This window comes from Pseudophryne corroboree, chromosome 11, assembly GCF_028390025.1.
Source record: "Pseudophryne corroboree isolate aPseCor3 chromosome 11, aPseCor3.hap2, whole genome shotgun sequence".
NCBI lineage: Eukaryota > Metazoa > Chordata > Amphibia > Anura > Myobatrachidae > Pseudophryne > Pseudophryne corroboree.
The window spans coordinates 219,888,161-219,901,905 of record NC_086454.1 but is presented as its reverse complement, the minus strand read 5'-3'; the positions used below and the strand labels follow the sequence as shown (position 1 = coordinate 219,901,905).

The window sequence follows — 13,745 nt, the reverse complement described above, 5'->3', positions numbered from 1 at the left end:
CCACTGGTCTGATGCAGGACAACACAGCAACACTGTAAGGGACTTATTATTATTATTATTATTATTATTATATGGCAGCACTGGAGAAATGGCAGCATAGTATACCATTGTGACTGCCTGGTCACTGGAATGACTGATGGCTGATGCACAGGACACTACCACTGAACTGATGCAGCACAACACAGCAGCAATAGACATATGGCAGCAAGCGGACACAACCACTGTGATGGCCTGGTCACTGGAATGACTGATGGCTGATGCACAGGACACTGCCACTGGACTGATGCAGCACAATACACCACCACTGAATTGATGCAGCACAACACATCAGCAATAGACATATGGCAGCAATGAGACACAACCACTGTGACTGCCTGGTCACTGGAATGACTGATGGCTGATGCACAGGACACTACCACTGGACTGATGCAGGACAACACAGCAACACTGTAAGGGTCTTGTTGTTGTTATTATTATTATACAGCAGCACAGGACATATGGCAGCAGAGTATATCACTGTGACTGCCTGGTCACTGGAATGACTGATGGCTGGTGCACAGGACACTACCACTGGACTGATGCAGAACAACACAGCAACACTGTAATGGACTTGATGTCGTTGTTATTATTATTATTATTATTATTATTATTATTATTATCATATGACAGCACTTGACATATGGCAGCAGAGTATACCGCTGTGACTGCCTGGTCACAGGAATGACTGGTGACTGATGCACAGGACACTACCACTGGACTGATGCAGAACAACACAGCAACACTGTAAGGGACTTGTTATTATTATACAGCAGCACTGGACATATGACAGCAGAGTATACCACTGAGAATGCCTGGTCACCGGAATGACTGATGGCTGATGCACATGACAATACCACTGGACTGATGCAGGACAACACAGCAACACTGTAAGGGACTTGTTGATATTTTTATTATACAGCAGCATGGTCATATGGCAGCAGAGTAAACCACTGTGATTGCCTGGTCACTGGAATGACTGATGGCTAATGCACAGGACACTGCCACTGGACTGATGCAGCACAATACACCACCACTGAATTGATGCAGCACAACACAGCAGCAATGGACAAATGGCAGCAATAGGACACAACCACTGTGACTGCCTGGGCACAGGAATGACTGATGACTGATGCACAGGACACTACCACTGGACTGATGCAGGACAACACAGCAACACTGTAAGGGACTTATTATTATTATTATTATATGGTAGCACAGGACAAATGACAACAGAGTATACCACTGTGACTGCCTGGTCACTGGAATGACTGATGGCTGGTGCACAGGACACTACCACTGGACTGATGCAGAACAACACAGCAACACTGTAAGGGACTTGTTATTATTATACAGCAGCACTGGACGTATGACAGCAGAGTATACCACTGAAAATGCCTGGTCACCGGAATGACTGATGGCTGATGCACATGACACTACCACTGGACTGATGCAGGACAACACAGCAACACTGTAAGGGACTTGTTGTTGTTGTTATTATTATTATACAGCAGCATGGACATATGGCAGCAGAGTAAACCACTGTGATTGCCTGGTCACTGGAATGACTGATGGCTGATGCACAGGACACTGCCACTGGACTGATGCAGCACAATACACCACCACTGAATTGATGCAGCACAACACAGCAGCAATGGACAAATGGCAGCAATAGGACACAACCACTGTGACTGCCTGGGCACAGGAATGACTGATGACTGATGCACAGGACACTACCACTGGACTGATGCAGGACAACACAGCAACACTGTAAGGGACTAGTTGTTATTATTATTATTATTATTATTATTATTATTATTATTATACAGCAGCACAGGACATATGGCAGCAGAGTATATCACTGTTACTCTCTAGGGAAAGACAAAAAGTCTATGGGACAATGCACAGGTCACAACACAATTATCAATATAATTGAGAGAAAACCAACCAATAAGAGAAATTAATGGTACTTTCTTATTTGAATAAAACAAGATTATAATGGGTTGGAGGTGCGCCACTAAGCTAAGGTTATAATATATTTTTCTAAAGGACGCCGCGTCGGGTGTAATTCCCGTACCTCCGTGAGTTCTGTACGTCCTCGTCCCGCTAATGATGACGTATGTTTCACATAAAGCTTGGTCACATCAGTGACGCCATATGGAGGTGGGCAGTATTTAAAGCAGATACCGTACATTGATTGGTTAGATTTCACTCAATTTAGAGAGATAATCCTCAATTAATCACCACATAAAACAACAAAGGCAATATTAATGTTATTAATTGTATACATGTGTTCACACCAAATTAACCCTAACAACCAGTATACAGTCAAAATAAATGTGTCATAGTTGTGGTCCTCTATGCACATAAAATTAGATTAAACTAAAGGGTAGAATGGAGATTATTATAGAATTAATTATTGATTATCCCATTAATTCAGTAAGCAATTCTTCTTTTATCAATGGATGGAATCATATTAGAGTGATTTGATGATTGTCCTATATGAAGCAAGTGTTATTACCGTAAACACCCTTATCAACTGTTATTGTGGGGTGGGACACTTAATCTCACACGGATAGGTCTCTATATTCATACCCTGCTGGTGTATTTAATATATAATAGAAATTGTTTGAGTAAATTCATCCACAACTAGTACACAGTCAAAATAAATGTGTCATAGTTGTGATCCTCTATGCACATAAAATTAGATTAAACTAAAGGGTAGAATGGAGATTATTATAGAATTAATAAATGTGTCATAGTTGTGGTCCTCTATGCACATAAAATTAGATTAAACTAAAGGGTAGAATGGAGATTATTATAGAATTAATGATTGATTATCCCATTAATTCAGTAAGCAATTCTTCTTTTATCAATGGATGGAATCATATTAGAGTGATTTGATGATTGTCCTATATGAAGCAAGTGTTATTACCGTAAACACCCTTATCAGCTGTTATTGTGGGGTGGGACACTTAATCTCACATGGATAGGTCTTTATATTCATACCCTGCTGGTGTATTTAATATATAATAGAAATTGTTTGAGTAAATTCATCCTAATGTGTATTCTATTATCCCTATATGCTATATATCTGTATGAGCCCTGCTATTTATATAAAGGCAGATAATCAAAGGCATAGGAGTAATAAAAACCTATAAGAGGGAACTAAAAAGAAATTAAATTGTGAAATGTGGGATAGACAAAGGTAAGCGTTAAGTGAAATATAAGTGCATAAGTGTATATTATATGTGCAGTGAGATTAGAATTGGTCTCACAAGAACTGTAATAACGGAACAGATGTCATTATAAAATAAAAAGGTTACATTATGGGTAGTATAGTGTGATATCGAGAATAAGAATGAAAATAAAAGAGTGATAATTTCATTGTATTCATAGGTAATATGAAAATGACTAAAGGATTTAAAATATAGTGTGCTTGAAAATGAAAAGACAGTAGTGATAATTAGAGAAAAACATTGCAATAGCAATCATGTATACCAATATGCCTGGCTATAGAGATTCCTTTTAAATTATGAAATAAAAGTTACATTTTATTAATTTATAATCATTTCAAAAAAGTGCGCCACACACTAAGCTCTTTTTTTGGTGTAGTACCCACTAGTGGTCTACACTAATAACCTTTAGAAATATATCACTGTGACTGCCTGGTCACTGGAATGACTCATGGCTGATGGACATGACACTACCACTGGACTGATGCAGGACAACACAGCAACACTGTAAGGGTCTTGTTGTTATTATTATTATACGGCAGCACTGGACATATGGCAGCAGAGTATACCACTGTGACTGCCTGGTCACAGGAATGACTGGTGGATGGTGCACAGGACACTACCACTGGTCTAATGCAGGACAACACAGCAACACTGTAAGGGACTTATTATTATTATACGGCAGCACTGGAGAAATGGCAGCATAGTATAACATTGTGACTGCCTGGTCACTGGAATGACTGATGGCTGATGCACAGGACACTACCATTGGACTGATGTAGCACAATACACCACCACTGAACTGATGCAGCACAACACAGCAGCAATAGACATATGGCAGCAAGAGGACACAACCACTGTGATGGCCTGGTCACTGGAATGACTGATGGCTGATGCACATGACACTACAACTGGACTGATGTAGCACAATACACCACCACTGAACTGATGCAGCACAACACAGCAGCAATAGACATATGGCAGCAAGAGGACACAACCACTGTGACTGCCTGGTCACTGGAATGACTGATGGCTGATGCACAGGACACTACCACTGGACTGATGCAGGACAACACAGCAACACTGTAAGGGACTTGTTGTTATTATTGTTATACAGCAGCACAGGACATATGGCAGCAGAGTATATCACTGTGACTGCCTGGTCACTGGAATGAATGATGGCTGATGCACAGTACACTACCACTGGACTGATGCAGGACATTACAGTAACCCTGTAAGGGACTTGTTGTTGTTGTTGTTGTTATTATTATTATTATTATTATTATTATTATTATTATTATATGGCAGCACTGGACATATGGCAGCAGAGTATACCACTGTGACTGCCTGGTCACTGGAATGAATGATGGTTGGTGCACAGGACACTACCACTGGACTGATGCAGGACAATATAGCAACACTGTAAGGGACTTGTTGTTGTTATTATTATTATTATTATTATTATTATTATTATTATATGGCAGCACTGGACATATGGCAGCAGAGTATACCACTGTGACTGCCTGGTCACTGGAATGACTGATGGTTGGTGCACAGGACACTACCACTGGACTGATGCAGAACAACACAGCAACACTGTAAGGGACTTGATGTTGTTGTTGTTGTTGTTGTTATTATTATTATTATTATTATTATTATTATTATTATTATTATTATATGGCAGCACTGGACATATGGCAGCAGAGTATACCGCTGTGACTGCCTGGTCACTGGAATGACTGATGGCTGGTGCACAGGACACTACCACTGGACTGATGCAGAACAACACAGCAACACTGTAAGGGACTTGCTGTTGTTGTTGTTGTTGTTATTATTATTATCATATGGCAGCACTGGACATATGGCAGCAGAGTATACCGCTGTGACTGCCTGGTCACAGGAATGACTGATGGCTGAAGCACAGAACACTACCACTGGAGTGATGCAGGACAACACAGCAACACTGTAAGGGGCTTGTTGTTATTATTATACAGCAGCACTGGACATATGACAGCAGAGTATACCACTGAAAATGCCTAGTCACCGGAATGACTGATGGCTGATGCACATGACACTACCACTGGACTCATGCAGGACAACACAGCAACACTGTAAGGGATTTGTTGTTATTATTATTATACAGCAGCATGGACATATGGCAGCAGAGTAAACCACTGTGATTGCCTGGTCACTGTAATAACTGATGGCTCATGCACAGGACACTGCCACTGGACTGATGCAGCACAATACACCACCACTGAACTGATGCGGCACAACACAGCAGCAATGGACATCTGGCAACAATAGGACACAACCACTGTGACTGCCTTGTCAGAGGAATGACTGATGGCTGATGCACAGGACACTACCACTGGACTGATGCAGGACAACACAGCAACACTGTAAGGGACTTGTTATTATTATACAACAGCACAGGACATATGGCAGCAGAGTATACCACTGTGACTGCCTGGTGACTGGAATGACTGATGGCTGGTGCACATGACACTACCACTGGTCTGATGCAGGACAACACAGCAACACTGTAAGGGACTTTTTATTATTATTATTATACGGCAGCACTGGATATAAGGCAGCAGAGTATACCACTGTGACTGCCTGGTGACTGGAATGACTGATGGCTGGTGCACAGGACACTACCACTGGTCTGATGCAGGACAACACAGCAACACTGTTAGGGTCTTGTTGTTATTATTATTATACGGCAGTACTGGATATAAGGCAGCAGAGTATACCACTGTGACTGCCTGGTGACTGGAATGACTGATGGCTGGTGCACAGGACACTACCACTGGTCTGATGCAGGACAACACAGCAATACTGTAAGGGTCTTGTTGTTGTTGTTATTATTATATGGCAGCACTGGACATATGGTAGCAGAGTATACCGCTGTGACTGCCTGGTCACTGGAATGACTGATGGCTGATGCACAGGACACTACCACTTGTCTGATGCAGGACAACCGCAACACTGTAAGGGACTTATTATTATTATACGGCAGCACAGGACAAATGGCAGCAGAGTATACCACTGTGACTGCCAGGTCACTGGAATGACTGATGGCTGGTGCACAGGACACTACCACTGGTCTGATGCAGTACAACACAGCAACACTGTAAGGGACTTGTTATTATTATTATACGGCAGCACTGGACATATGGCAGCAGAGTATATCGCTGTGACTGCCTGGTCACTGGAATGACTGATGGCTGATGCACAGGACACAACCACTGGTCTGATGCAGGACAATACAGAAACACAGTAAGGGACTTATTATTATTATACGGCAGCACTGGACAAATGGCAGCGGAGTATACCACTGTGACTGCCTTGTCACTGGAATGACTGATGGCTGATGCACAGGACACTACCACTGGACTGATGTAGCACAATACACCACCACTGAACTGATGCAGCACAACATAGCAGCAATGGACATATGGCAGCAAGAGGACACAACTACTGTTACGGCCTGGTCACTGGAATGACTGATGGCTGATGCACAGGACACTGCCACTGGACTGATGCAGCACAATACACCACCACTGAACTGATGCAGCACAACATAGCAGCAATGGACATATGGCAGCAATAGGACACAACCACTGTGGCTGCCTGGTCACAGGAATGACTGATGCACAGGACACTACCACTGGACTGATGCAGGACAACACAGCAACACTGTAAGGGACTTGTTGTTGTTGTTGTTATTATTATTATTATTATTATTATTATTATTATATGGCAGCACTGGACATATGGCAGCAGAGTTTACCACTGTGACTGCCTGGTCACTGGAATGACTGATGGCTGGTGCACAGGACACCACCACTGGACTGATGCAGGACAACACAGCAACACTGTAAGGGACTAGTTGTTATTATTATTATACAGCAGCATGGACATATGGCAGCAGAGTAAACCACTGTGATTGCCTGGTCACTGGAATAATTGATGGCTGATGCACAGGACACTACCACTGGTCTGATGCAGGACAACACAGCAACACTGTAAGGGACTTGTTATTATTATTATTATACGGCAGCACTGGACATATGGCAGCAGAGTATATCGCTGTGACTGCCTGGTCACTGGAATGACTGATGGCTGAAGCACAGGACACAACCACTGGTCTGATGCAGGACAATACAGCAACACAGTAAGGGACTTATTATTATTATACGGCAGCACTGGACAAATGGCAGCGGAGTATACCACTGTGACTGCCTGGCCACTGGAATGACTGATGGCTGATGCACAGGACACTTCCACTGGACTGATGTAGCACAATACACCACCACTGAACTGATGCAGCACAACATAGCAGCAATGGACATATGGCAGCAAGAGGACACAACTACTGTTACGGCCTGGTCACTGGAATGACTGATGGCTGATGCACAGGACACTGCCACTGGACTGATGCAGCACAATACACCACCACTGAACTGATGCAGCACAACACAGCAGCAATGGACATATTGCAGCAATAGGGCACAACCACTGTGGCTGCCTGGTCACAGGAATGACTGATGCACAGGACACTACCACTGGACTGATGCTAGACAACACAGCAACACTGTAAGGGACCTGTTGCTATTATTATTATTATTATACAGCAGCACAGGACATATGGCAGCAGAGTTTATCACTGTGACTGCCTGGTCACTGGAATGACTGATGGCTGATGCACAGGACACTACCACTGGACTGATGCAGGACAACACAGCAACACTGTAAGGGACTTGTTGTTGTTGTTGTTTTTATTATTATTATTATTATTATTATTATTATTATTATATGGCAGCACTGGACATATGGCAGCAGAGTATACCACTGTGACTGCCTGGTCACTGGAATGACTGATGACTGATGCACAGGACACTACCACTGGACTGATGCAGGACAACACAGCAACACTGTAAGGTACTTGTTATTATTATTATTATTATTATACAGCAGCACTGGACATATGGCAGCAGAGTATACCACTGTGACTGCCTGGTCACTGGAATGACTGATGGTTGGTGCACAGGACACCACCACTGGACTGATGCAGGACAACACAGCAACACTGTAAGGGCCTTGTTGTTATTACTATTATACAGCAGCATGGACATATGGCAGCAGAGTAAACCACTGTGATTGCCTTGTCACTGGAATAATTGATGACTGATGCACAGGACACTGCCACTGGACTGATGCAGCACAATACACCACCACTGAACTGATGCAGCACAACACAGCAGCAATGGACATATGGCAACAATAGGACACAACCACTGTGACTGCCTGGTCACAGGAATGACTGATGACTGATGCACAGGACACTACAACTGGACTGATGCAGGACAACACAGCAACACTGTAAGGGACTTGTTATTATTATTATTATTATTATTATTATAATACAGCAGCACAGGACATATGGCAGCAGAGTATATCACTGTGACTGCCTGGTCACTGGAATGACCGATGGCTGATGCACAGGACACTACCACTGGACTGATGCAGGACAACACAGCAACACTGTAAGGGCCTTGTTGTTATTATTATTATTATACGGCAGCACTGGATATAAGGCAGCAGAGTATACCACTGTGACTGCCTGGTGACTGGAATGACTGATGGCTGGTGCACAGGACACTACCACTGGTCTGATGCAGGACAACACAGCAACACTGTAAGGGTCTTGTTGTTATTATTATACGGCAGCACTGGACATATGGTAGCAGAGTATACCGCTGTGACTGCCTGGTCACTGGAATGACTGATGGCTGATGCACAGGACACTACCACTTGTCTGATGCAGGACAACACAGCAACACTGTAAGGGACTTATTATTATTATACGGCAGCACAGGACAAATGGCAGCAGAGTATACCACTGTGACTGCCTGGTCACTGGAATGACTGATGGCTGGTGCACAGGACACTACCACTGGTCTGATGCAGGACAACACAGCAACACTGTAAGGGACTTGTTATTATTATTATATGGCAGCACTGGACATATGGCAGCAGAGTATATCGCTGTGACTGCCTGGTCACTGGAATGACTGATGGCTGATGCACAGGACACTACCACTGGACTGATGCAGGACAACACAGCAACACTGTAAGGGCCTTGTTGTTATTATTATTATACGGCAGCACTGGATATAAGGCAGCAGAGTATACCACTGTGACTGCCTGGTGACTGGAATGACTGATGGCTGGTGCACAGGACACTACCACTGGTCTGATGCAGGACAACACAGCAACACTGTAAGGGTCTTGTTGTTATTATTATACGGCAGCACTGGACATATGGTAGCAGAGTATACCGCTGTGACTGCCTGGTCACTGGAATAACTGATGGCTGATGCACAGGACACTACCACTTGTCTGATGCAGGACAACACAGCAACACTGTAAGGGACTTATTATTATTATACGGCAGCACAGGACAAATGGCAGCAGAGTATACCACTGTGACTGCCTGGTCACTGGAATGAATGATGGCTGGTGCACAGGACACTACCACTGGTCTGATGCAGGACAACACAGCAACACTGTAAGGGACTTGTTATTATTATTATACGGCAGCACTGGACATATGGCAGCAGAGTATATCGCTGTGACTGCCTGGTCACTGGAATGACTGATGACTGATGCACAGGACACAACCACTGGTCTGATGCAGGACAACACAGCAACACTGTAAGGGACTTATTATTTTTATACGGCAGCACTGGACAAATGGCAGCAGAGTATACCACTGTGACTGCCTGGTCACTGGAATGACTGATGGCTGATGCACAGGACACTACCACTGGACTGATGTAGCACAATACACCACCACTGAACTGATGCAGCACAACATAGCAGCAATGGACATATGGCAGCAAGAGGACACAACTACTGTTACGGCCTGGTCACTGGAATGACTGATGACTGATGCACAGGACACTGCCACTGGACAGATGCAGCACAGTATAGCTCAGAAATGGTGAGGAACGAATGCAATTCACCCACCCAGCTCCTCAGCTTTGTGACCGAGAATATTCTCGTGCAAACAGTTCCCGAAGTGACAAAGTTACTCCAACTGGTGCTTACTACACCAGCAACAACAGCATCCGTTGAAAGATCATTCTCTACTTTGAAACTACTCAAAACATACACTAGGAATAAGACTGATCAAGAGCGACTTTCATCCCTGGCAATCATCTCTATTCAGACGGAGAGACTTTTAAAAGTAAAAGAAAATAGGGAGGACTTCTACAACAAAGTCACTGATACCTTTATCCAGAAGGATAGGCAAATGGACTTCATTTACAATTAAAGGTCAGGCCATACAATGTATGTTTTTCAGTTGAATGACTATGAATAGTGGAACTGCATTTATAAACCTGTACGCTCATTTAAATATGTTTACTGTTTGTTCTTAACTGGAATAAATTAGATTATTTACATGACTATAACCACCTATTACAAAAATCAATAAATCTTGTGTTGTTCATATACAGGTGAATGTATTTCTAGTTATTGTGCTGTTGGCTTTGAGTATTCCTGTGCTGTAAATCCTATTGAGATACAGGAAAATGTATGTACTTAGGCAACCTGCCAATTGAATGTTGGCGTTAAGGTACCTCTTTCGCGTCCATAGTATATGTGTGTGTAAATCTGGTTCTGATACCAGCCAGTGCCTCACCAACAACTGACCTCACTGCACGCCACTGCTATGTACCCATTATAGATACGCCTTTGAATGTACTTGTTCTCTGTCCTAAACAGTATCAGCCTTCAAAAAATGGAACTATCCAAAAAATACTAATGGTGGGTACACACTAGGATTTTGTAAACAATCATTTTTACCCTCCTGTGTGTATGCTACCAGCGATGGCCAATGCGTGCTCCCTGTGTCGCCAGTACATGCAGCTCAATCTGACTATGGCCCTCATTCCGTGATGATCACACCAAGCAACTTTTTCCTGCTGGTGCGATCAACTAATCTCCGCCTATGGGGGAGTGTATTTTAGCATAGCAGGGCTACGATCGCTTGTGCAGACCTGCTATGCTAAAAGAGTTTCACATAAATCAAGACCAGCCCTGGACATACTTACCCTGTGTGATGGATCCAGCGATGATGGGCTCGGCTTTGACGTCAGACATCCACCCTTCGTTCGCCTGGATACGCCTGCGTTTTTCTTACCACTCTCTGAAAACGGCCTCAAACGGTCAGTTGACGGCCTGGAACGCCTTCCTGCCACTGCGACCGCTTTCCCCGCTGTCAGCGTCGTTGACCAGTGACCGCTGTCGCCGGGCAACGCAGCGCGTGCGCAATGCATATGCCACGCATGCACATTCCAGATCCGATCGCACCGCTGCGAGCAAGTGCAGCGTGCGATCGGGTCAGAATGAGGGCCTATATTGTCAGATCCTGCATGTTCTGGCCAGCTGCGGCATGACGTCACTATGCGATATCGCATAGTGTGTATGCACTATGTCAGCGTCTCGCATAGTGTGTACCCACCATGAGATAGAAATAAATGTTCCCTTTTTCAACATGTAGTCATGGGAGCGGTCTGTTATGCAAATACATGCACTCTGTATACTTATTAAAAATTATTGCTAGTGTAATACAAATGACAAATCTAAGATGACTTATAACAATAAAATAAAGTGAACCATGCATAGAAAATAGAAAAAACATATGTTTGAGAGCAGGAAATAATTAAAAAACATCTTTTCATTTGTTTTATCCCGCTGCATACATAGCAGTACAGTCTGTGCTTCATAAATAAGTACATAAAATAAAATTATGATTTTGTAGATTTGTTATTTAATGTTGCACTTGGTTTTTCCATGATTCAGGTATTGAGGACACCATAAAGATCGCCTGTCTAATTGGGTTGGAAGGCGGTCACATCATAGACAGCAGCCTGGCTGCCCTCCGGATGTTCTATGATCTTGGAGCCAGATACATGACTCTGACACACACGTGCAATACTCCATGGTAATGTATACTGAAGGGTTTTACATTTCTCAGAGTACAGCATTGCAGTTTTAAACTTACAGATTGATTCAGAAAATTAATTGTGATCAAAAAAGTTCCCAGTCAGTGGAAACAAAGATATATCTGTAGCCTTAATATCCCAAGATAGTAATATAGGTCTGTGGTGTTGCCATGAGTTACTGTAATTCCTCAAAATTACATATATGCATACTTTGTGTGGGGGAAGCCCTTGCTCTGGTCAGAGACACAGACAGACAAGTTGTCAGTGTCTTCCTGCCATTAAACCTATTAAGGTTTAATGGATACAGAGTCCACCCAAAAGATATATGAATAGTGGTCCCAGAGGCCAGCCTAATTAACATCTAAAACAAGCCTTATGTGAATAAAGGATTTCCTTGATCATCCTGGAGGGTGAGGGCTACTGAGGGAGGGGGCTTGTGGAACTACATGACCCAACAGCATAAACTGCTGAGTGTTCACTCTTCAAGGGAGAGCTTTCAGGCTAGGAGTGCTTACATGTTTCTGCTTTCCAGTGGTCTCCCTCCACTCAGATGACCTGACCTCAGCGTAAGATACTGTAGTTAGGTTTTTCTGACGTTTTATTTTTATTTACTTAAAGTTGACTATGCATATCATAATTGTACGTCTTGCTTATTAGCAACTATTTGAACGTCTATATAGGCGCCATGTGCGTGGCTCTTTAGATTTGATCAGAGAAGAGTGGGAAGGTAAGCTAGCCACCCCTATGTAGTACAGTTCAGGGAGAAGCTGCAATCCCTGATGGGGATGGCCAGGATAATTTGAAAACTGCACAGGTGAAACAAAAGAGGTGGTACAATCACAACGCGAGAGAACACATACTTGAGGTAGGGCAGAAGGTACTGGCAGAGCCGGCCCTAATCAATATGATGCCCTAGGCAAGATTTTGGCTGGTGCCCCCTGCCACCACCGCTAGTTCTGCCTCTGACCCTGCACCCCTTTCCCAGCACCATCATCCCCCACCCATAGCAGTCCCTTTTTTTTTTTTCTGCCCCCTGTAATGTAAATAAGAACAGTGTGCACATTCGGCACACAGCCCAAAAAGTATGTGTTTTTGCTGGCAAGGGGAATGGCCACACAATAGTACCCCCAATTCAACTTATGCCTCACAGTAGTGCAACTTTACTCACGATTTATAATGCGATAGTGTCCCTTATTCACATTACATCACACAGTAGCACCACTTTACCTTATATACGTTACACCACACAGTAGTGCCCCTCATTCACATAACATCATACTGAATTGCTCCTTATTCACATTACACCACACCATATTGCTCTTTATTCTCATTACACCACACCATATTGCTCCTTATTCACATTATACTACACCATATTGCTCTTTATTCATATTAGACCACACAGTGGTGCCCTTTCTACACGTTACACCACACAGTAGAGCACCTTATACAC

The 13,745-nt window shown here is 43.4% G+C and overlaps 1 protein-coding gene across 5 annotated transcripts in view; it reads left to right on the top strand.

Moving 5' to 3' along the window:
* Positions 1 to 13,745, top strand: part of LOC134969348 (dipeptidase 2-like) — a 649,658-nt gene that overhangs the window by 450,798 nt on the left and 185,115 nt on the right. For all 5 annotated transcript variants that reach the window (XM_063945260.1, XM_063945264.1, XM_063945263.1 and 2 more), the window contains one exon: positions 12,150 to 12,291. In XM_063945260.1, the coding sequence (XP_063801330.1) occupies positions 12,150 to 12,291 (142 nt within the window). The remainder of the gene's footprint in view (positions 1 to 12,149; positions 12,292 to 13,745) is intronic.